This window comes from Phalangium opilio, unplaced genomic scaffold, assembly GCF_054372755.1.
Source record: "Phalangium opilio isolate 3A_F unplaced genomic scaffold, DU_Popi_V2 ptg000060l_1, whole genome shotgun sequence".
Taxonomy (NCBI): domain Eukaryota; kingdom Metazoa; phylum Arthropoda; class Arachnida; order Opiliones; family Phalangiidae; genus Phalangium; species Phalangium opilio.
Window position 1 is genome coordinate 6,650,848 of NW_028324177.1, and position 25,742 is coordinate 6,676,589.

Here is a 25,742-nt window from a genome sequence, read left to right on the forward strand (position 1 = left end):
GCCACGGCCTTTAGACGACGATATTCTTCAATTGCTGCACATTTCCGCATTTGAGGTTTTTAAAATATTCAAAGATGCCATTGCGGCTCGCCAAAAACCAAATGTAGAAACATTTGAATGTGATCAGACTATACAACAAGATGAAAAGCTTTTCTTTCGTTTATTACTATCTGTTGGAGGAGGATGCATAGGCGAAATTTGGAGAGTCGCAAAGCGTCAAGTTATTTTTCGAAAAAAATCCCAGCTTTCAGAAAAACAAATAAAAAAGGCTTGGCTTTTATATTTCTATTGTATGAATATTCGTATGTCAATTGACGATAAGAAAAAAATAAAATTTGCTGGAATGAAAGTTCGTGACAGAGGTGAAATGTTCTTACCCAATGCTAAGTTGCTTCCATGCTTGTACAGTTTTAATAAAACGATTAGAGAAATTTTGAATGAAACATCCATCTGTTAAAGTGCATGGAAGAGAAATTATTAAAGCCACCCTTGCCTATGTAATGAATCGAGGAGATCACATTGAGCTCTTCTACGAAGCCTGCAATCAAATATTTAAGAAAGAAAGACCAAATTCGGATCACGAAATTTTTTTCAAAGAATGGATAAGAAAGATGACAAATGCCTTAATAAATGAATTCATCACGGCTAGAGATTTGAAACTCTCAGAAAAGAAGAAGCTACCCTCTAAGGGAAGTTGCTCATTGAGAGATAAACGATTTGTGCAGAGTTCAATGGGAGAAAGTGGCACCAATTTACTAAAACAGGCTGCCCGACGTACCAAGAAACCATTTATTATTATGTCTAATCACGATGGTCAAAACATGTATCTACCAGGGCTCGAACCTGACACCTTCCGCGTGTAAGGCGGACGTGATAACCACTACACCATAGATACTTGGTTATTGTGCGTTTTCGAAGAGATCTACCTTATTATTATGTCTAATCACGATGGTCAAAACATGTATGTAACAGGGCTCGAACCTGGCACGTTCCGCGTGTTAGGCGGACGTGATAACCACTACATTATAGATACGTGTTAATCTAAAGTTTTCGAAGAGATATAGCTTATTACTATGTCTAATCACGATGGTCAAAACATGTAACTATCAAGGCTCGAACCTGACACCTTCCGCGTGCTAGGCGGACGTGATAACCACTACACCAAAGATACTTGGTTATTGTGAGTTTTCGAAGAGATCTACCTTATTATTATGTCAAATCACGATGGTCAAAACATGTATCTACTAGGGCTCGAACCTGGACCTTCCGCGTGTTAGGCGGACGTGTTAATCACTTCACCATAGACACGTCTTAATATAAAGTTTTCGAAGAGATCTACCTTATTATTATGTCTAATCACGATGGTCAAAACATGTCCCTACCAAGGCTCGAACCTGGGACCTTCCGCGTGTTAGGCGGATGTGATAACCACTACACAATAGACACGTGTTAATATAAACTTTTCGAAGAGATCTAGCTTATTACTATGTCTAATCACGATGGTCAAAGCATTTATCTACCAGGGCTCGAACCTGGGAACTTCACGTGTTAGGCGGACGTGATAACCACTACACCATAGATACTTTGTTATTCTGAGTTTTCGAAGAGATCTACCTTATTATTATGTCTAATCACGATGGTCAAAACATGTCCCTACCAAGGCTCGAACCTGGGACCTTCCGCGAGTTAGGCGGACGTGATAACCACTACACCATAGATACGTGTTAATATAAAGTTTTCGAAGAGATCAAGCTTATTACTATGTCTAATCACGATGGTCAAAACATGTATCTAACAGGGCTCGAGACTGACACCTTCCGCGTGTTAGGCGGACGTGATAACCACTACACCATAGATACTTGGTTATTGTGAGTTTTCGAAGAGATCTACCTTATTATTATGTCTAATCACGATGGTCAAAACATGTCCCTACCAAGGCTCGAACCTGGGACCTTCCGCGTGTTAGGCGGACGTTATAACCACTACACCATAGATACGTGTTAATGTAAAGTTTTCGAAGAGATCAAGCTTATTATTATGTCTAATCACGATGGTCAAAACATGTATCTACCAAGGCTCGAACCTGACACCTTCCGCGTGTAAGGCGGACGTTATAACCACTACACCATAGATACATGGTTATTGTGCGTTTTCGAAGAGATCTACCTTCTTATTATGTCTAATCACGATGGTCAAAACATGTATGTAACAGGGCTCGAACCTGGCACGTTCCGCGTGTTAGGCGGACGTGATAACCACTACATTATGGATGCGTGTTAATCTAAAGTTTTCGAAGAGATCTTGCTTATTACTGTGTCTAATCACGATGGTCAAAACATGTATCTATCAGGGCTCGAACCTGACACCTTCCGCGTGTTAGGCGGACGTGATAACCACTACACCATAGATACTTGGTTATTCTGAGTTTTCGAAGAGATCTACCTTATTATTATGTCTAATCACGATGGTCAAAACATGTCCCCACCAAGGCTCGAACCTGGGACCTTCCGCGTGTTAGGCGGACGTGATAACCACTACACCATAGATACGTGTTAATATAAAGTTTTCGAAGAGATCAAGCTTATTATTATGTCTAATCACGATGGTCAAAACATGTATCTACCAGGGCTCGAACCTGACACCTTCCGCGTGTAAGGCGGACGTGATAACCACTACACCATAGATACTTGGTTATTGTGCGTTTTCGAAGAGATCTACCTTATTATTATGTCTAATCACGATGGTCAAAACATGTATGTAACAGGGCTCGAACCTGGCACGTTCCGCGTGTTAGGCGGACGTGATAACCACTACATTATAGATACGTGTTAATCTAAAGTTTTCGAAGAGATCTAGCTTATTACTATGTCTAATCACGATGGTCAAAACATGTATCTATCAGGGCTCGAACCTGAGACCTTCCGCGTGTAAAGCGGACGTGATAACCACTACACCACAGATACTTGGTTATTCTGAGTTTTCGAAGAGATCTACCTTATTATTATGTCTAATCACAATGGTCAAAACATGTCCCTATCAGGGCTCGAACCTGAGACCTTCCGCGTGTAAAGCGGACGTGATAACCACTACACCACAGATACTTGGTTATTCTGAGTTTTCGAAGACATCTACCTTATTATTATGTCTAATCACGATGGTCAAAACATGTATGTACCAGGGCTCGAACCTGGCACATACGCGTGTTAGGCGGACGTGAGTAGTGAACCACCTAAAATATGGAGTGGAAATTAGGTCATTTAATTGGGTCGCCAGCCTTCTAGCGCGCTAGAATGGCGCGTGTATACTCGCGCGAGTCTAGAATGGGGGAACACCGGTTTTTTATCCGGGGTGTTTCTCTGAGTTCGTTTATTGGTCGAGAGTGGGGGTCGCCAATTGATTAGGTCTTTGTTAATTGGTTAAAGGCGTGAACTTCTTTAGTCGTGACGTAATCGTCAGATAGAGTTTGTCTGATAAGAGAATGCTCTCTTTATCTCGGTTATTCGCCCTGAAGAGAGCAGTGACTTCTAATGGATATCTTCTTACACACTTTGCGTTATATAGTGACGTATCAACGATTCAAAGGGCGCGAGGATTTCCAATATATGGTCGCGTATCTTTTAGATCAATGCACTATGTATACAATATGTTTCGAACACCGAGTATCTGAAAGTGGGAAAATCGCTCGTGTTACTAAGAAATGCACGATATATGAAGATAAACCTCCTGAACATCAAGATATCGAATACCAGAATCAGGTGGAAATTTTGAAGCGATTAATATTTGATAATAGTGACATTATTTTGGAGGATTTACATGACGGACTTTTATTTACCCGATTGGGTCACGGTATAAATCAAACAAGAGTTAAATCCCCGGAAACGGATTCACCGGCGCCATTGTGTTTAGAAGAAAAAGCCGAATTTTACGGAAATGACTTTATAAAATGTTTACGGGAAGAATTGAGGAAATTAGGGACTCTCGATGGTATCTACGAGGAATATTTATCCTTTTTATTTCCCGGTAGTCGTTAATGTAATCTTTTCTATAACCGTCAATTGATTAGGTCTTTGTTAATTGTTTAGGGGTTTTTAGGACGTGTCTGTACTTGTCTTTAGTCGTGACGTAATCGCCAGACTTAGATAAGAGAGTGTTCGCTTATGTAGCGTATGTTAACTTATTTATTATCTGTTAACGTCTCAAATTTCACTCGAGACAATTTTCTTTACGTCTACATGTTATCCGTTACTCGGTCATTGCGCTAGAAAGATATTACTATCAGAAAATTGACTAAACAAGATGTCGCGAATACGTTTAATGGTATTGACAGCGCTTTGTTGAAGAGAATCCCTATTTTTCATATATAAAATAACGTAAATAAAGGCCTTTGTCGGCGATAGGACAAGTTAGTTATAAAATTGTCGATAACTAATTTTATCCCTAAGCTTAACAACGAGTTGGATAAAAAATTAAGAGAAACAGATATCATTTAAGGTTTAGAAAATGAAAGATGAAATTCAATATTATTGTATCTATACAGACTTAATGACGCAAATAAGGGCGTTCATCGGCGATAGGACAAGTTAGTTATAAATTGTCGATAACATAATTTAGCCCTATGGTTATAAATAAACGAGTAACTGGATAAAATAAAGAGATATGGTTGAAGATTTGGAAAAATAAAAGATGAAATTTAATATCACTGTATATGTATAGATATAATGATGAAAAATAAAGGCGTTCATCGGCGATGGGAAAATTTTATAAATTGTTTATAACTAAGTTTAATCTTGACCCAAGGTTTCACTCGAACTAGTTGGATAAAACTAAAGAGAAGCAGATATGGTTGAAGGTTTAAAAATAAAAGATATACGAATGAAAATTAATAAATCCATACCACAGTAACGATAATAAGTAATATGACTCCGTTTAAGTGTAACGAGCTATTCACAGCCCTTACATTAAAGAATAGATCTCTTTGACTTAAAGCTAGAAAAGACAACACCCATTTAGTATAAAAGATCAGACTTATAGGACGAGATTCATTCGTACCGAAAAAATACTTTACTAACAACTATAGAAGATGCGTTCTAACAGTTAATCACATACAGGCTCCGCTCCAACATGGTGCTATTTAAATATCTTAACAATTGATTCATTTTTACGGTTCGAGCCTCGTAACCAGAAAAGGTTCCATTGAGGAGAAGGAAAAGGCCTGGGTTTTATTATTGGTTAGTAACACCCATGCCTTTTCCTTTTCCCATACGGTTCTATAATCATCTCTTCGAAAACGGTTTTATCGGGGAAGATATTAATCGTAACAGTGTTCCAAGATCTAAATAGAAGGTGAGTTCTAACAGTTAAAATATATAAAAGCGCGGCATTCACGGATGAAATTCATTCGTGTCGAAATAACGATACTATCAACTAGTTTTTAAGATTGGTGAGTACTAAATATTTATCATTGGATCATTAAATTTCTGGGAAAATTGGTATTCATTTGCTTTCGGAAAGAAATATAGTTAGATTTGAAGTGCTTTCCCGCTAAAAAATGTCGGACACTTCATCGTCGGACACTTCATGGTCAGACGATGAGGTTAAACCACTCGATTTATCTACTAAATTTCGACCAGAGCTATATTATACGATAGATAAAACATCAAACCGTGTATCTAGGAAATATAGATGCGTTACAACCGAACATAACGTTAAATTCCGCAACTTAGAAGAACTTAAATTAATAAATATTCACGATCAACTTTCCCAAATTTTGAATTCTCTCATAACTCATGTTACGCGAAATGCTGAAGAATATAATTTAATAAGATTCGCCCTGAGCTCTGACGCTTTAGAGAACCCTATCAATTTAAGATTCATGGCTATAAATGAATTACCTTCTGATCGGTTACTAGCTAGTATTGAAAAGGTGGCGCAGTCTAAGCGTAATCTTATACTTGAAGGTACTCTAAAAATTGATGTTATTCTTCTAAAATGTAAAGTTCCAATGGCAGGTACCTTCCTTATCTAGTATTTGGGCTTATTTGTTAAAGATATTTAAGCAATCACGACCCGTCCGCTACCACAAATGAAAAAACGGACCTCTAAACATCGGGTCACGTTTTCCCACCTTGTTAAAGTGAGAGTGATACCGTACGAAGATCGAGTCAACTACGAGTTCATAGACGATATTAGAGAACGTTTTAAAAATGGAAAACGGGTTAGAATATCGCCTCCGCTTAGAAAAACCGATGACCATTTTACTGGCTGGCCCAAGCAGCTCGGGAAAAACAACGTGGGTAATAAATTTACTCAAATATAAAGACATTATCATGGACAACCTCCTGATAGAATAGTCTATTGCTATAGTGTTTATCAGGACATTTTTGATGAACTGAAACTTTTTTGCCTATTGAATTCCACGAAGGACTAATTCCTAACGATATTGATTTTTTTGATAAGAGAATAAATAATCTTTTAATCCTAGACGATCTAGCTAACACCTGTACCAAACAGGAGTTTATAAGTAATCTTTTTTGTGTCGGGAGACATCATTTATCTTTAAGCATCGTGCTGCTGTCTCAAAATGTCTTTAACCCAGGTAAATATTCTAGAAATATATCATTGAACTGTTCTTATATCGTTATGTTTAAAAATCCTAGGGATAATAACCAGATTCGCTATTTAAGTCGTCAGCTTTTTCCTACAGACACCAAACGCCTAACAGAAGCGTACGAAGAGTGTACCGAAAAAGCGTATTCTTACATCTTAATAGATCTAAAACAAAGTACTGATAATAGTTTAAGACTTAGGTCCAATATATTCCCCAATGAAGGACCGATGGTAATCTACGTTTGAAAATAATAATCCATAAAATATAAATCTCAATTTATTTAACCTCATTTCGAGACATGCCTTTACCCGTGTCGGTTAGGAACCAATTACCCTTTTTAAATCTCTTGCGTAAAAGCGGTGTGAAACAAAGAAAACTTTTAATATCAAAGTGTACGCGACCCCAATTGGATTGTATAAGCTGTATTTGTTATAATTTGAAGAACGGCGGTATTCCATTGAATCGTCATAAAAAGAAAAGACTTCAACGTTACAAAAACGTAATAAGGTATTTATCCAAGAGAGGTTTAAGCGACAAAAAGAGGCGACAGATGTTAATTAAACAGGTAGGAGGATTCTGGCCGGCTTTGCTTTCAATGTTAATACCGACAATAGCTTCGGTCTTTACTAGATAATGAAAAAGTGCGTTTTAGTACCAGCGGCTTTACTGACGGACAATCAAAATGAAGTTAACAGTTTAGACAACGCCATTAAAGAGGTACTGAGTAAACCTGGTTCTGCCGAGGAAAAATTGAAGGAGTACCTTTTAACTCTTGAAAAATATTTATCTTTAAAGAGTTTAGCGGAGCCACCAAGCGTTACTATCTTGCCACCTACAACAAATTCGTCTTTTCGGAGTGTCGAGTAAAATACAGCCTCTAAGTCCTTCATCATCGTCTTGGATTCCTCCATCGTGGCCTACCCCTATCCAGAATATACCTATTAATATCTCTACCCCCTCCCAAAATGTCCCTTCTAATATCGCTACCCCTTCCCAAAGTATCCCTTTTAATATCACCTCGAGTCTGACTACCCCACAGCCTATAATGAGTAGTACAGCAATGGGTCAAACACCGGCGATGTCGTTTACTACGCCAGCGTCTCTCTCTCGAACGTCCAGTATGCCTATTTTAACACCCATGGGACCCGTGGTACCGAAACAGCCCGGGACGTCTCAAACGCCGAGTATGCCAGTTTTAACACCCATGGTACCGAATCAGCCCGTGGCGTCTCAACAGGCCTTATCAACGAAGGGCGCTTCTGGTTCAAAGTTCCGGAAACTTAACCCTAACGATGAGACTTCGCCAAAAAAAAGACTCGCGAAAATTCCATCTACGAAATCAAAACCGTACCCTACACAAGCCAAAATAAAAAAAGATCGCGAAGCTAGCTTGAAAGAACTTCAAAAGTCCGAATCTAAGATCGAGTGGGTAACTTATAGAAAGGCAAAAAAATAACCTTAATAATGATTATTACATTTTATATAAAAGCATCTAACTCATTATATTGAAAAACACGTATCTGATTATATATAAAAGCATGATAATTACAATTTATATAACAAAATATATTCGAATAATAAATATTTTTATTCTAGCATTCAATACAAATGTATCTGATTATTAAACATTACAACTTTAATATTTTATTGATTACATTTTTCATATCTATGTCTTAGCAAGTGCAGGCAGATATTCCATAAAGATAAGGCGTCATTAATTTCCTTTTTATTTTCATACATTTTCAGAACTCTATGAAACGAATTTCCCAGACATCTTTGAATAAGAAAGAATATACAATGAGGTCCGCAACAAAGGGAGAACATATCTTGAATTAATTTATCGTTATAGATCCATCTGGACGCGTATTTGGCCAGGTTAATTTTATACGTACCCGGGCTCTGCCCGTAACTGCAGAAAAAATTACCTTCGCCATATTCAACGTAAATGCCTACCCAATGAAGTCTATGATCCTCGGCTCTCTCCGTGTTCAGAACAAAACAAAATTTCTTCTTTCTAGGTTTCCTGGGAAGCATGTCTCTAGGAAAAGTACCTAGGTAGTAGGGTTTTGTCCTCTGATCGCATGATAATATTTGATTTATTTGTAACGTATTCATATCACTTTAGATAGTTCGTATTCGTAAAACGTTCCTTTAATTATTTCGTTATTTTTGTCTTTAACAACGTATACTGGAGGATTACGGTACAAAACCTTATCAATAATAAAGATCTCTTTTGTAAAGTAGCCTTTATATCCCTTTGAAAAGGTTTTTTCAAATTTACTCAACCTTACAAAATCACCTTCTTTTAGCTTTGGTTTTGTCCCAGGTTTAATGGTACCGAAAAGACGGTACCACACCTTATGCTCATTTTGTAGGTTAACATTGACTGGCGCGATACCCGTTGAGCGGTGTATCGAGTGATTGTAAGCCTTAACTATTTTTGGTAACGCACCCAGATAGCTACGAGTATCCGCGCTAGTCATAAATTTGTGTATTTTCTCTTGAACTGTTCTGTTAAATCTCTCGCAGATCGCAATTTTTTTATTCCCGTAAGCTACGTAGTGATGAATACCTTTCTCTTTAAAATATTGCTGTACTGGTTTAGCTAAAAATTCAGAGCCAGCGTCCGTATTTATATTCGTGGGTACAACATCTTTATGTATTATTTTGAAAGCTCTTATAACTTCCGCGGAAGTCTTGTTTTTAATAGGTATAACGTAGGCGTATTTACTCAAAACATCTACATTACTTAACAAATATTTCATACCCTTGTTGTATCTGGAAAGTTTATCTAAAACTATTAAATCAGCCTGATGAGTTTCATCCGTAGATGTCACTGTAATTTTGTTGCGAGGAAACTTTAATCGACGATAACGATGAATAGTATAGGTGGGTTGTTTTAATAGAAAACTCTCAACTTCTTTCCTCGAAGACTGAGGAACTCCTTTCGTTAATTTATCCAATCCGGAAAAAGAGGAGGGATTTTCGGGGTCGTAGTACGCGTTTGAGAGAGACATTTTTTCTAAACAAGATCGAAAATTATATCTGATAATATAACGTTGTTGTAGGGTATTATATAAGAGGGAGAGATACAATTTTCTGGAATATTTTCTAAATAAGAAAAAAATTGATATATAACGTAGGTATAGGAAACGCAACAATAAGAGTAATTTATATTTTATTCGGTTACTTAAAAATTAACAATACATTGTTTTTAGACCGACAAAATTTCCAAGAATATATTTTAAATAGATATATCATTAAACACTGGATCATTTAGGACATTAGCTTCGGTAGTGGTTGTTCTCTGGCGAATATCTCCTGGTCCCTTGGCACCGTTTATCGCGTAATTTCGATATTAAATTCATTTTGCTCTTCTCCGAGGTAACGCATTCCAACGATTTCAAATCCTCTCGGAATATTTTCAGACGCCTTAGAGTAATCCATGACCCAATACACGCGAGATAAGAGTGATATCTATTTTTTAACCGCACATTAGTTCAGTTTTTAGACCGACAAAGTTTCCGAGAATATCGTTAAATAAAATTGAGACGTCGTCTTCGTAATCTCCGTATTCCTCGACAAAGGATTCCAGAATTCTTTCGTAGTTAAGCAACGGAAATAACGACATGTACTCTCGAGTGTATAGATTGTTTTCGTAATCAGGCGTAAAGGCTTCCGAAGGATAGGTATCAGTACCGACGTTGACGGATAGGTAATTAAGATCAAAAGTTTCAAAATTAAAGGGATTTAAAGAATGATTACCATTAAAGGCCGAGGTTCGAACTAGACCTATAATTACTCTTTGAGGTATTTTACCTAAGAAGACGTTTTCTCGATTAACGTCGTTCATTCCAGCTGGAATTGAAAAGGTTTTCACGACTGTTTGATTCAAAGGATAGATGGCGCTGGTTTGCTCTAATACCGTAGCGTGGGCTAACATTATTTCGGGATTTATTTTTAGTCTTTTAACGTACAATGAGGCATTATCGATAACCACTTTATATTTCTTATCAGCGGCTTCTTTCGATATTACGCAAAACTCTGGTTTAGATCGAATAAGCCTAAATCTAACGTCTACATTATTCAATAGGAAACGATTTAAGCGACAAATATCAACGTGTAACGGGGCGTATAAATCTATCGTACTCGATATCTTGGCTCTCTCGGCTCTTCTTAATATCCCATTGGTTATAAGATTATTATTGGCTGCCACCCAGGCGGAATCGGGATCGATCGGATTATCCTTATAATATAAGCCTAGATTTAGTTGGCTTTCTTTAGCATCTATACCGTAATTTAATAAATTCTCGAGATAAGCGATATAAGGGGCTCCTTGGTTAGGGGACTGAACGCTCGTGTTTCCTAAAAAGACGTCTATTTGGGAAAAGAGGGCGGCGTGTAAAAGATTAACCGGAGCTACTTTTTTTTCAGCCGCTGGTACGTCGGTGCCGTCCAAATGAAGCACCCTGACCTTCAGCCTTAACCTAGTTTTAGAAAGGTCGATATAATGTTCGCTCGTGCCAGGGACAAAAAATTCCAAAGGTCCACTATCCGTTACGGAGCTTAAAGGTTGATAACTTTCGTCGCTACTAGTTATAATGTTAGCGTTCAAAGGGGGTGTCGTGAATAGGTCTAATTCCCCCATCATGCCTTCGAATTGGGTCATCTTGCTTTACGATAAAAAATCGGCCTTTGATCTACTTTTCTTCTTTCGTATCTTCTGACGTTTCCGTCGAATACCAGACCCGTACTGAGAATTAGCCAGACTATCACCCGCTTTATGAATTAAATTTGAGCCCGCTATTTTTAGATTCCTTTTGAACGCTCTCTTGGGTTCTTCTCCAGCGCTCATATCTTGAATAAACCTTCCACCAAGTCCTAAAGCTTCTTTACCCACGCTCTTAGCTATCGGTTTCGCTAGAGGAGTTAACATTCTCATCAAAGCTCTAAAAATGCCTCCTAAACCAAATCCTTTCTGCACTAATACACCTGGTGGAGATCCAAGGAACTGATCCTGATAATAGGACACGTACCTATTAGGTCGAGACATGTCGTCTAAAGTGAATTTTGATAATGATGCGATCCGATATAAAGGATATAGGAGCGTCGACTTCGTCTCTAATATCAATTTTGATAGTTTCAATTTCGTTGGATCGTATAGGATAATAATCTATAGTATCGTATGTGATAATTTTCTCCGACGTATCGTTTTTAGTGGGAATGGCGCGTAGAAGAGGTTTGAAACCAGAGCCTTTAAACTAGGGGTATATCAGATCAGTGTAAACGTATAAATATTGACTGACTAAATCCGGTTTGAAGTTGGCGTTTGCAGACCCTAATAGACGATTAGTTTGGTCACCGAATCCTAACATAGAACCTAATTTGTTACGAACGCCTCTAAAAAGCACGGTGCACTCCTTATCAGTCGTTATTCGAACGGTTATCGTTTAACGAGAAATTAAACCGAGATTGATGAGCTTCGGGTATCGCTCTATTCATAGCTTCCAATAGGGCGTCGACACTATAGGGTCCCTCAGGAATCTTTACCGTTACCATACGATTTTGAAGTTTTAAAGTTTTTTTCAATTTTATCTCGATATAATTATTGGTGTAGTTTATCGTAATATTTCTAGCTTGTTGAGACAATGGAATGGGACAAATGTATTCCCCAGTAATGTACTCGTCCGTTTCGAATCCTAAAACCTGAGCCAGAGGGCCAGGAGCTAGCCTGGCCTGGTGACCGGCATCGACTGATAATTTAACTCTCTTGATAGGAGGCCCAGTCGGGACTGACATATCTATAACCTGTATTTTCACGGGAAAATTCTGTTTTTCAAGCTGAACGGTTAAGTCACGCACCAGTTTATTCTGCATTGAAAAAAATACGGCGTTTCCATTTTTATCTTTCGAACCTTCGTACTTTTGCGGTATTAACTCTACTCTTCTAACGTCCCAGCCATCATTCGTTAAATATCGTTCAGGTACCTGTATTTCGAAAGAGTTACAGGTATTGTCTATTACGGTTGAAATTTTCGGTGTTAATATTTCCGATAAACCAATTTCCCATTCGTTTGAAAGAATAATTGGTTTACCTAATTTCACCGTGAAAGACGATTGTGAATTATCGGGATATTCATCAGTTTTATCACTTAACAGAGTAACGAAAAAAGAATTGACCGACATAATTGATATTTTATTTAAAAATGAATGAGGTTTTACACGTTATCCAATTTTATTTAGAAATAAAAGGTTGAACTCGATGTGATGGTTAGAGCGGGGTTCGATCTCGCGACCTATTGATTGGCGAACAAACGCGCTTACCACTACACCGAGAGCAACCTTAATCCCTTCCTACGTTTTAGAGAAGATTACATTAACATATACTTGGAAATAAAACGGGTAAATGTTCATGATAAAAACTATCGGGAGTACCGAATTTACTCATTTGTTCCTGTATGTATTTTATAAAGTCATTTCCGTAAAATTCGGCTTTTTCTTCTAAACACAATGGCGCCGGTGAATCCGTTTCCGGGGCTTTAACTCTTGTTTGATTTATACCGTGACCCAATCGGGTAAATAAAAGTCCATCATCTAATTCCTCCAAAATAATGGTACTTCTAGGTAATATGAATCGTTTCAAAATTTCCACCTGATTCTGGTACTCGATATCTTTTTCTTGAGGCTCTCTATCTTTAAACATCGGGCATTTCTTCGTAACACGAGCGATTTTCCCACTTTCAGATACTCGGTGTTCGAAACATTTTGTATACATAGCGCATTGATCTAAAAGATACGCGACCATATATTGGAAATCCTCGCGCCCTTTGAATCATTGATACGTCACTATATAACGCATTCTGTGTAAGAAGATCTATAAGTCACTGCTCTCTTCAAGGCGTTCGTCGAATAACCGAGATAAAGAGAGATCACTCTCTTATCAAACAAACTCTTATTTAAGTCTGGCGATTACGTCACGACTAAAGACAAGTACAGACACGTCCTAAAAACCGTTTAACCATATAGAGGGAAAATTTTTAAATTATTTCCAAATTTTTGGATTCATTATCGCAGAATCTAATCATGATGTAATCAGTACATTGTTTTTAACATTTTATTTCAAAATTTGATTTGTTTTTTACACCATTGACATATTCGTTTGTTTATATATATGTCAGGAAATAGTGAATATGGTAAAAGTAATGGATAGAGACCAAAAAGCGCAACTACTGGGTTCATCGTCAACATTCCCAAAATAATTCCTACAGGTACAGTTATAGGAAGTATAATAATATATGTTCCAGCTATAAAAGAATATTTGATTCCAACCTGTAAAACCCTCAATATACAACATCTATTATTACAATATTCTTTAGTCTTGGATTTGTTTGTACTTGAAACGTATTTCTCCGTTACTGACACATCTCTCCCAGACTCGTCGTTAGAACAATTTATAGGTATGTTACATGTTGAAAACCCTTTAACAAGCGGACATTCCGGGGAATATTTTCGATACTCCTCATTCTCCATTAGAAGTCACTGCTCTCTTCAAGGCGAATAACCGAGATAAAGAGAGTACTCTCTTATCAGACAAACTCTATCTGACGATTACGTCACGACTAAAGAAGTTCACGCCCTTTACCAATTAACAAAGACCTAATCTATTGGCGACCCCCACTCTCGACCAATAAACGAACTCAGAGAAACCCCCCCGGATAAAAAACCGGTTTTCCCCCGCGCTAGACTCACGCGAGTATACACGCGCGAGTCTAGCGCGCTAGAAGGCTTGCGGCACACTTAAATGACCTAATTAACTCTCCATATTTCGGTGGGTTCACTACTGAAGTATTGAATTCATTCCTTTACCATTAGAGGAGATTGCTAAGGTTCGGGATGAAGGTGATTTACAAGAGGTGAAAAATAAAACTGCTTGAAAAATAGTAGATGTCTTTCCGTTTTCACATTAACGCGGCTGAAGGCAAAGCCGAGATTTTTCGCTGTATGAAAGATTTATTGCGCTTATCTTCGGGTATCATTAGGTTCTAGGTTAGGACAAGCTAGTCCCGCCCGTATCACGAAATGATATCTGCTTAAAAACGCAATTTGTGTTTTACCTAACATAATTATCATGGAGTTGAACTCAAAGTTCGACTGAATGTGGACCAACAAAAAGTCAATTTATCATTAAATTTGAAAAAATTCGGCTTAGTCTTAACACGAAAATATGCTTAGAAAGATCAGTGAATGACAAAAGAGATCATTAATAAATGAAAATTTGCAAAATATTAATTTTTTTTGGGTATAGCCGATGGACTTGTTCATGTTTCCTGTTCAAGCAGAGAATTTTATTTCTCCTCAAATGAAGGCGAGAATGATGGGTGCCCATGGCTCATTCGCTACCGTTATCGTCTCTTCAATCCCGGAAATGACTAAGAAGCCGTCACTGTCTTTTCTCAGCATGGAAGGACAGGTGATTATCAGACTTATTATTTGAAACTATATTGCGAAATAAAAATTGAATCATCTTTGGTTTTAATTATGTTTGATATTACCGCGCAACCCTCACCCTAAAATGCAGTTCACCTTACTTTGGATGACGAGTTTATTGACAGTTTCAATCATCTTGGCTTTGGCCACTCCCAGAAAACAAAATGGTCAGTCGTTCGTCTTTACTGCCGTTGAAATGCTATGGAGAAACTTTCTTCTATTCTTCTACGAACGTAATATAAATCCTGTTATAAATGAAAAACATATTTCGTATAATGTTTGGCAATTAATAGCGTTCAAGTACATTGAGGAATCGGCATCATGGCGCGTGGCGGCCATGTCATGGTTGATCGCGGCCACTTTTATTTACTTTGAAATATCAGGAAACCTCAAGTCGGATTTCACCGAGAAGGAGTATGATACAGTGGAGACCATCGACCAACTCGTACAACAGGATTTTCGTAAAGTTTGGTTCTGGGAGGGTTCCGACGAACTAACTTCCTTGCGCAGAAATGTGGGTGTAGTTGAACAAGTACAGTAAAATTTCTAGCAACAGCTGGTCGCCCATTATAATTTTGACTCCATCTTAATTCATTTCTCCCTGGCTTTCGCTGCCACGACTTGGGCTGGGCCATCATCCTTGGGGGTCACTCTTTTAGACTCGCATAATTTATGTTGGAAACCTTATGCTTTGACGTGAAATAGCGCGGGTTTTAGCTTTCTTTCGGTTCATCACTTGTACAACAAAATGTTTCAGCAAAATCAATAATGGTATCTTTCATTCTCAGGCGAGGTCGAATGAGCAGAAATACATGAAAATACTGACAGGTATTCCGACGTTTTTGGAGACGAGTTCGCGGGAATCGCTGGAGCCAAAGGACGTGATAGAAGGTTCATGGTCGTCTCGACAATCATTATTCAAATGCTTCTCTCGGAAAACCTAGCGATGGGCGACAAAATGCAATTCGCCGACAAATACTATTTGTCGCCGGCAATAGAGAACAATCTCGTGGTTTTAACTGTTTCCTACAATTTCTCGAGATCCAAGTACATGGAAATGGCCAACAGAATGTAAGAATCGTTTACGTTGAAAATACTTCTTAAGCTTGTAACATAAGCAGAATTCATTTAAGCGACTGGTTTACTCTCTACTTTAACCACATCAAAACGAAAATGACTGTTTTAAAAATGTAACTTTCGATTTATTCGCTTTAGGGTTCAGTTGTTCGCCGAACACGACCTCTTATTTAGTTTTACATACAAACCCCGCTATTCTCTTGATGTCGTGCAATGGAAGAATCCGCAGGACGATTTCTCCTCGATATCTGTCAAGGAAATTGAGAGCCTGATTTCACTCTTCTTGATGGGAATCGCGTTAGCAATATCGGCTATGATTTTAGAAAAAGTGCTATCGTTATTAATTTCCTTGAAGTCAAAAGATGAAACGAAAATTACACGAAGACACAGACGTGAAATTAATCTTGACACTGATTGTTAATAGCTACTAGTAAGAGACTGAACCTCGATTGGGTTTTACCAGGGATCCATGTAGTTTTAGAAGCAGAAATAGAGAACAGGGTAATTTGGGCGCGCTTCAAAGTTTACGATCCCTTCCCCAGGAAAGAAGAGGCGGGTCATAGTGAAAGAGGTAAAAAAGAAAGTAGTTTAAGTGATTCAATAAGATAATTTAAAATTTTCGTTGCGTGCTGAAGGGAGGGCTCTATTCTGGACAATGAGTCGGACTGAAGTAAAGGGTAACTAGTCTCTATTCCTGCTTCTAAAATTAAATAGATCCCTGCTTTCACACAAAGATTATTTTGGGAAAGGGTAGATTAAATCTTAAGGTAGACCATCGGTTTTAAAAATCAACTTTACAAGATTTTAACCGTTCAAGCCAAGACTTGTCGACTCACGAGATTAGTGAAAATCTAAGATTTCGACCGAGGACAAGTTCAGTTTTTGAAATGCGCAAGTACTTAAGTCCGCCTTGCACTATGCTTCACTTTCTACTGTACTAGCAATTCAACGTGTTTCGGCATGCATAAATGTTTCTCGGATAGGCTTAGTACAAAATGTAATAAATTAAAATTATGTTGCATAAATGACTTCTGTTATTTGGGTTATTCACTAAAAAATGTTGCCACTAATCTACAAAATTCCGTTCAAACGATCCCTCTATAACATAAATGTATTAGTAGACTTTCCTAGCCTGGTCGATGAAAAACTACTACAATTCTGTTTATGGTTTTCCTCTTCTTTAGGTATTTGGGTCACAGCATTATTCAAGCATTTACTACATCTTCGCCCGCCACCTTCTTATCTTATATCCTCGCCTTTGTTCTAATAACATAAAAACATTTCTAAAACCCTTTCTTTGCCACTCCCTTGGCGTGCAGTCGGTTCGATTGACTTATTTAACTCGGCACGACAATGCGAAACATAAAGTCAATATTATTCCTTAAGAACAAGTAAAAGTCAACACTTAATTTCGAAAGCACGAAATATAACCTGCTGGCTGGAAGCAGCAAAGGTAGATAAATATTAACATAAGTTTATAATGCCTCTAAGTACTCATATCGCTTCCACTTCTATGGCAATAGTGTTTGTCTGGCTCCCTTTAATGAAACCCTATACTCTCTCCGTATCATTTATCACCTCAACTTCAATACAAAATTGTATCGCCTAGCCTAGCGTTTCTTTTATCCCTTTTAGAATGTTTCAGGACTGAAACCGCCTCTATCTCACGAGAGAGAGAGGGATTTGGGGTTGCTTAAGTAAAATTCGTTCCCCCCCCCCAGTGCCTGCGTATACGAAACGTAAAACTCTCCTTTATTCCACTGGATGACTTTTTTTTCGTCTCGACCGCTTGGTGGCTTCACCGCGACAGAAATTTCAAAATTTTCTCTCTTCGGATCTTAGCGCTATAAGAGTTCTGACGTCACAGTAGCCTGCAGAAGATGCCCAGTTGTAACCCGAATTTGTGTACTTAGAGGCATTATAAACTTATGATATTAACTATCTCGAGCGTTCTTCATTTACTTTTACGCCTACCCGTACTTTGTTTGTACAGCGACTTTGACAATTAATCATGAGACACAAAAATCGATTGCATAGTCAAAGAAAAAAATTCCCTTCTGTTACACGACGTCTTCAACAGTCTGAATTATAAATCATTCAAGATGGTCGATATTCGAATGGGAGTAATCGAGGTAAGAATATTTACGCAGCAAAAATCTCAAATGTATGTTTCAACGCGAATCGTAATCTTAAAACTGATATTATACAAGAACATTTCATTGGTCAATTTTTGTTGTCTAAATTATTTTTTTTTCTCATAGGAAACTCAGGAATTTGACATCGCCAAAAATCTTAACGCGTTCATATCGGAGTTTTTCTGTAAAAGGTTTAACATTAGGTAAAGTTCTGTCTCACTTATTTTTAGCGAGTTGTCTAAATAATATTTTTGCTTCATTTCAAGTGTTGGTTTTGTGCCCGTATCTGCGGAAGAAATTGACCGAAATCGAAACGAGAAAAACATACCACAGGTAATAATAAAAATAGTTTTTTCGGGATTCCTCAGATAAGGTATAACGAATCTAAATGTCAATCGCTTTGCACCCAAATATACAAAAAAATCATTATCGAATTGACTTAAAACTTTAAACCGTATTCTTTTGGTAGAAAATGGACATTCTGTTTTTTCCTATACAACTCGAAAATTTCTTTAAACCTGATATGAAATGTCGAATGACGAGCATTTATGATTCGGTGTCGACCTTCATCGTCTCTACAGTCCCAAAAATGACCAAGACACCATCTCTGTCTTTCCTCAACATGGAAGGACAAGTAACGTAAACTTTCATCGTGTATTCCAAGGAAATACAATAACAAATTCTTTCAACATTAACTGTAGTTCTCGATATTTTGGGTGGTGAGTCTATTAGCAGTGTCAATGCTATTGGCTTTGGCCACGCCAAAAATCAAAATGGCCGACCATTCCTCCTTATTTTCGTCGAAACGATATGGAAGAATTTCCTTATATTTTTTATGTCGTCTTTAAAAGGTGTGATGAAAACCGACTATTATCTCTGATCACAGCGTAAAGCCGTGTCGAGAAAACCATCACTTGGAGAGTGGCAGCCATGTCCTGGTTGATCGCGACCACTTTCATTTTCTTCGAAATCTCAGGAAACCTGAAATCAGATTTCACTGAGAAGGAATACGATACAGTGGACACCATCGACCAACTCGTCAAACAGGGTTTCAAAAATGTCTGGTTCTGGGATGGCACTGACGAATTAACTTCATTTCGCAAAAAGGTAAATGCAGAAATAGACAAATCTATCGCTACTTTCATCCCTTCTCAAGCAAGTACACCATTTAAAAGAAATACTAGATGAAAACAGCCTCGACGATAATTAACTAGAACAATAAATTTCGTAACTAGGTCAACGTGCCCATCCCCGAAACTTCATTACTCCCAATTGAAGACGGGGTTTTGGAGACCCGTTCCAGAACGTCGCGAAAGGTCTCGGGGTCAATAGGAAGTTCATGGTCGTTGGGACAATGCTAATGCAACTTATTCTTCTTGAAAATCAAGAAATGGAGAATAAAATACAATACGCGAACAAATACTACTTTTCACCGTCCATAGAAGATACCCTTTTGGTTTTGGTTGTTTCATCGAATTTTTCGCAATCAGAGCTCACGGAGAAAGCCAACCTGATGTAAGACCAAAGAAAGGGGTTTTAGTAAATTTTACTATGGCAATTTCGTTTCAGGATAGAGTTAATCACGGAAAACGACCTATTCTTCGCTCTCATGAACTGGATCTCATAAAATGGAAACGGCCAGTGGACGATTTTTCAACGATATCCGTGAAGGAAATCGAAAGCCTTCTTTCTCTGTACTTTGTGGGAAACGTCATCGTGGTATTGGCTTTAATGTTAGAATATGCTTTATTCTTTCTGCTGGCTTTGAAGAAGTCCAGAACCGCAGCAAATGTCTCGAGACGACGTTCGCAACGATTTAATCTTCATTATGGATTCTCTTCACTTACCTTGCACGAGGCATTTCGCTTAGACGCCCGTTCATCAGAGTAAAAAATATAAATTTCAAACCCCCCAACATTGTGAGTGGGAGGGACATTCGTATTTTTCTCTCTGCGCATGAGCCAATTTTCAAACCCACCAGTTGGGAATTTTCGAAGAGATTAGGCTCCTTTCCCCCATGCGTTCATCTCCTTTCACCTTGAGTTACAGGTGTCTCACATCCGCGGGAGTAAAGCGTATTTGGTAGCCTGCTTTTTGTGCTGGTTGCGAATTCATAATACATTAGTATTAATTCATATTAATGCATTAACTTTGCCCCAAATTTGGACGTTCAAACCGTCTTTTTTCAGCGAAATTGGAAGATAAAAATATTATTTTTATTAATTATACAGGGTGTTTCTGAAAAGTCCATCACAAATTAAGGGGCGTGTTTATGGGACCAAACTGAGCGGAAAGTACCAAAGAACATGGGGTGTACAACATTTTGTTACGGAGATATGGCCTTCCAAACATTCGCCCCTAAAACAAGGAAATATCCAAAAATGAGGAGTAACACTTAAGACCGACTAAGCAGCTTGTTTAAAATTACTAGACAATTTCAATAGCCTTTAATCGAACAATTGATTTCTACCTTTACTAATCAGAAGCGTATAAATGAGTAGAAGTATGCCTACGGTGGTAATGTAAAATTAATCCCAAGTGACATGATGTTTCAAGATCTTCCCAGCACCAAGTAAAATGGTTCTGATTGAAGGGACTTTTATTAGCACAGCGTAAACAACGTTATTTTCAGGAATTAGTCCAAATGTCCACGGGCGGCATTACAAAAACGAGGCAGTCTTTCGAATGATACTTGGACATGTTGGAAGATCCCTGGCTTGTTCCTGTTATCTCAAACCGTAAAAAGCTACGCAAATCTTCATCATCACGGACAACACTCTTGTACGTTAGGTATGACCTTGAGAAAACCTAAAAGGACATCTCGAATGTATTTGAAAAACCCATCTCCAATTAAGGGGCGTGTTGTTTGTTTCCAACAGAGTAAACTCGCCCAGAGAACAATTACAATGCAGAGCCACGTTTCGGCGTTAATGGCCCAAAAAGGTGGTCCCAAAAACAAGAACAAACTTTAATTTGTTTCGTTCAGTAAGTGTTTCATGTGTCATAGATAAAACGCCATGATTAATGCACGAAGAAAATGAATTTATTGACAAGTTTTAACATTTAATTGCAACTAGTTACAAAAATTGTTCAAAGTGTTCACCACCCGCGTTAAGGCACACATTAGCACGTCTTACAAATGATTCCCTTACACGTTGAAAAATGCCTGGAGTTTCGCGAATTGTTTGACAGCCGTGAATTATTCGTCGACGTAGCTCTTCAACATCGGGCACTTCAGTCTGATAAACTTAGTCTTTCAGGTGGCCCCAAAGAAAGAAATCACAAGGGTTCAGATCGGGTGATCGAGCAGGCCACTCCACAGGTCCACCTCGACCTAACCACCGCAAAGGGAAGGTCGCGTTAAGATAATTTCGGACCGCGATGCTGAAATGTGGTGGTGCACCATCGTGCATGAACCACATTCTGTTTACCAAACCTAAGGGTACGTCTTCGAGTAGTTCCGGTAAATCGTCCCGTAAGAACTGCAAGTAAGCCACACCGTTTAACCTGGGCTCTAGGAAATATGGCCCAATTAAATTGTCACCCACAATACCACACCACACGTTTAAACTGAATTGTACTTGGTGACTTCTAACGCAAGCGGCGTTTTATCTATGACACATGAAACACTTACTGAACGAAACAAATTAAAGTTTGTTCTTTTGTTTGGGACCACCTTTGTGGGCCATTAACGCCGAAACGTGGCTCTGCATTGTAATTGTTCTCTGGGCGAGTTTACTCTGTTGGAAACAAACAACACGCCCCTTAATTGGAGATGGGTTTTTCAAATACATTCGAGATGTCCTTTTAGGTTTTCTCAAGGTCATACCTAACGTACAAGAGTGTTGTCCGTGATGATGAAGATTTGCGTAGCTTTTTACGGTTTGAGATAACAGGAACAAGCCAGGGATCTTCCAACATGTCCAAGTATCATTCGAAAGACTGCCCCGTTTTTGTAATGCCGCCCGTGGACATTTGGACTAATTCCTGAAAATAACGTTGTTTACGCTGTGCTAATAAAAGTCCCTTCAATCAGAACCATTTTACTTGGTGCTGGGAAGATCTTGAAACATCATGTCACTTGGGATTAATTTTACATTACCACCGTAGGCATACTTCTACTCATTTATACGCTTCTGATTAGTAAAGGTAGAAATCAATTGTTCGATTAAAGGCTATTGAAATTGTCTAGTAATTTTAAACAAGCTGGTTAGTCGGTCTTAAGTGTTACTCCTCATTTTTGGATATTTCCTTGTTTTAGGGGCGAATGTTTGGAAGGCCATATCTCCGTAACAAAATGTTGTACACCCCATGTTCTTTGGTACTTTCCGCTCAGTTTGGTCCCATAAACACGCCCCTTAATTTGTGATGGACTTTTCAGAAACACCCTGTATAAATTAATAGTAGTTTTTTCCGCTACTGTTTTCGAATCTTTTACCTGTAGAAGGTCTAAAACTTATTTAAAAACTATTTAATAATGGTGGTCCTTTTTATTAAATGTGACGTGGATAGGCTTTAAATTTGGTCAAATACTAAAATGTTTTTGCATAAATTACTTTGGTTATTCGGAATGTTCATTAAAAAATGTGACTATTAATCTACAAGATTTTGAAAATTCAATTCATATTATAAATCAATAACACCAATGTATTAGAATTTTCAAGCCTGGTTTTCCTCTTGACATATTTACTATATCCTTCCTCACCACGTTGTTACGTCATATCACGCCTTTCTTCTAACGACATACAAACATTTCGAAACTCCTTTCTTACCATAAATTCGGATCGATCTACTAAACTCGAAAAGGCATTGTGTAATATAAAGTCAATATTTCTCCATATCAACAAAAAAAAAGACCAAAGTCAACACTAAATTTTGAATGCACGAAATATATCCTATAGGAAGAAGTAACGCTAAATAAATACGAACTTTGAGAAAATCGGTAATACATCTAGAGTCTCGAGCGTTCTTTATTTACCCTTAGTCCTACCCGTAATTTCTGTTAAAGCACCGACTTTGGTCAAGAACACTTAGTCGATTGAATTGTGTATTTTTGCACTTACTTTTCTGCGAAAAGAAGTTAATTCGTCACTGTCCTCCCAGAACCAGACATTTTTGAAACCCTGTTTGACGAGTTGGTCGATGGTGTCCACTGTATCGTAGTCCTTCTCTGTAAAATCCGACTTCAGGTTTCCTGAGATGTCGAAGAAAATGAAAGTGGTCGCAATCAACCAAGACATGGCTGCCACACGCCACGTGATCCCTTTCTCGACACGGCTGTACGCTGTGACCACAAATACCAGTCGATTTTTTTTAAGTTTGGATTTTTTACACCATTTGAAGACGGAATATGCTTACGTTCGTAGAAAAATATTAAGAAATTCTTCCACATCATTTCGACAAAAGTAAGGACGAACGGTTGGCCATTTTGGTTTTTGGCCGTGGCCAAAGCCAAGAGGATCGATACTGCCAATAGACTCACCATCCAAAATATCGAGAACTACGGTTAATGTGGAAAGAAATTGTTATTGTATTCCTTGGGAACATATATAAAAAGTTCACGTTACTTGTCCTTCCATGTTGAGGAAAGATAGAGATGGTGTCTTGGTCATTTTCGGGATTGAAGAGATGATGAAAGTCGACACTGAGTCGTAAACGCTCGTCATTCGATATTTCATGTCAGGTTTAAAGAAACTATCGACTTGTATAGGAAAAAACATCACGTCTATTGTCTGCCAGAAGAATTCGTTTAAAAATGAACAAATATATATAATGTTTGTATTCCTTGTCATTCGACTTTTTTTCAGGTGTAAAGAAAGTATCGACTTGTATGGGATAAAACAGTAAGTCCATTGTCTACCAAATGAATACGTTTTAAATTAAAGCGCATAATTATTAAGTCTGTTCGAGTATCGATATTTTTTATAGTGCAAATAATTTGGACAGAGAGACTGCTTAAGAGCGGTTGTCATTTAGATTCGTTGTGCCTTATCTGAGCGATCCCGAAGAAACCTCTTGTGCAATTGTCAATATTACCTGTGGTAAATCACTCTGGTTTCGAATTGATTTAATTTCATCCGAAGGAACGGGCACAAAACCAAGACTTGAATTAAGAATAAGTATTATTCAGACAACGAGATGAAAATAAATGAGACATAATTTTACCTAATGTTAAACCTTTTGCTGAAAAACTCCGTAATCGTAGCGTAGAGATTTTTCGCGAAATCAAAATCCTTACTTTCCTATTTTGAAAAAAAAAACCGACAATTTAGACAATTCAAATTGACCAATGATACTTTTCTGATAAAATATCAGTTTTTAGATATCAAGTCGCGTTGAAACCACCATTTTATATTATTGCTAAGATATTCTTACATCGATTATTCCCATTCGAATATCACCCATGTTGATTAATTTGTAATTCAGACTATTAAGAAAGAATTTTTGCTTTTGACTATTCAGCAGACCAAAAGACACTCATGCTATTTTTGCGACTAAGTGTTCTTGACCAAAGTCGGTGCTTTAACAGAAATTACGGGTAGGACTAAGGGTAAATAAAGAACGCTCGAGACTCTAGATGTATTACCGATTTTCTCAAAGTTCGTATTTATTTAGCGTTACTTCTTCCTATAGGATATATTTCGTGCATTCAAAATTTAGTGTTGACTTTGGTCTTTTTTTTTGTTGATATGGAGAAATATTGACTTTATATTACACAATGCCTTTTCGAGTTTAGTAGATCGATCCGAATTTATGGTAAGAAAGGAGTTTCGAAATGTTTGTATGTCGTTAGAAGAAAGGCGTGATATGACGTAACAACGTGGTGAGGAAGGATATAGTAAATATGTCAAGAGGAAAACCAGGCTTGAAAATTCTAATACATTGGTGTTATTGATTTATAATATGAATTGAATTTTCAAAATCTTGTAGATTAATAGTCACATTTTTTAATGAACATTCCGAATAACCAAAGTAATTTATGCAAAAACATTTTAGTATTTGACCAAATTTAAAGCCTATCCACGTCACATTTAATAAAAAGGACCACCATTATTAAATAGTTTTTAAATAAGTTTTAGACCTTCTACAGGTAAAAGATTCGAAAACAGTAGCGGAAAAAACTACTATTAATTTATACAGGGTGTTTCTGAAAAGTCCATCACAAATTAAGGGGCGTGTTTATGGGACCAAACTGAGCGGAAAGTACCAAAGAACATGGGGTGTACAACATTTTGTTACGGAGATATGGCCTTCCAAACATTCGCCCCTAAAACAAGGAAATATCCAAAAATGAGGAGTAACACTTAAGACCGACTAACCAGCTTGTTTAAAATTACTAGACAATTTCAATAGCCTTTAATCGAACAATTGATTTCTACCTTTACTAATCAGAAGCGTATAAATGAGTAGAAGTATGCCTACGGTGGTAATGTAAA

The 25,742-nt window shown here is 37.7% G+C and overlaps 1 protein-coding gene and 4 non-coding genes across 5 annotated transcripts; all 5 read right to left on the bottom strand.

The window, feature by feature from the left end:
* Positions 1-822: 822 nt before the first annotated feature.
* TRNAV-UAC (transfer RNA valine (anticodon UAC)) lies at positions 823-895 on the bottom strand. The gene has a single exon. It is a non-coding gene; the product is annotated as a tRNA-Val (tRNA).
* A 1,443-nt stretch (positions 896-2,338) lies between these two features.
* Positions 2,339-2,411, bottom strand: TRNAV-AAC (transfer RNA valine (anticodon AAC)). The gene has a single exon. It is a non-coding gene; the product is annotated as a tRNA-Val (tRNA).
* A 203-nt stretch (positions 2,412-2,614) lies between these two features.
* TRNAV-UAC (transfer RNA valine (anticodon UAC)) lies at positions 2,615-2,687 on the bottom strand. Its single transcript has one exon. It is a non-coding gene; the product is annotated as a tRNA-Val (tRNA).
* A 203-nt stretch (positions 2,688-2,890) lies between these two features.
* On the bottom strand, positions 2,891-2,963 carry TRNAV-UAC (transfer RNA valine (anticodon UAC)). The gene has a single exon. It is a non-coding gene; the product is annotated as a tRNA-Val (tRNA).
* Positions 2,964-9,557: 6,594 nt separating this feature from the next.
* Positions 9,558-11,276, bottom strand: LOC149666965 (uncharacterized protein F54H12.2-like). The gene is made up of 3 exons (XM_089841651.1): positions 10,757-11,276; positions 10,161-10,465; positions 9,558-9,629 (listed from the first exon to the last, which is right to left on the bottom strand). The coding sequence occupies exons 1-3, from the start codon at positions 11,274-11,276 to the stop codon at positions 9,558-9,560; spliced, it is 897 nt and encodes a 298-aa protein (XP_089697777.1).
* Between the last annotated feature and the right edge of the window lie 14,466 nt (positions 11,277-25,742).

Excerpts from the sequence above, each read along its gene's own strand:
- LOC149666965 (XM_089841651.1), bottom strand. The coding sequence starts at position 11,276 with ATGACCCAATTCGAAGGCATGATGGGGGAATTAGACCTATTCACGACA. Across the intron at positions 10,466-10,756 it reads CGAGAGAGCCAAGATATCGA|CTGGAATGAACGACGTTAAT; the intron begins GTACGATAGATT and ends TTTCAATTCCAG. Across the intron at positions 9,630-10,160 it reads ACGGAGATTACGAAGACGAC|AAAAAATGTCTCTCTCAAAC; the intron begins GTCTCAATTTTA and ends GATCTTGTTTAG.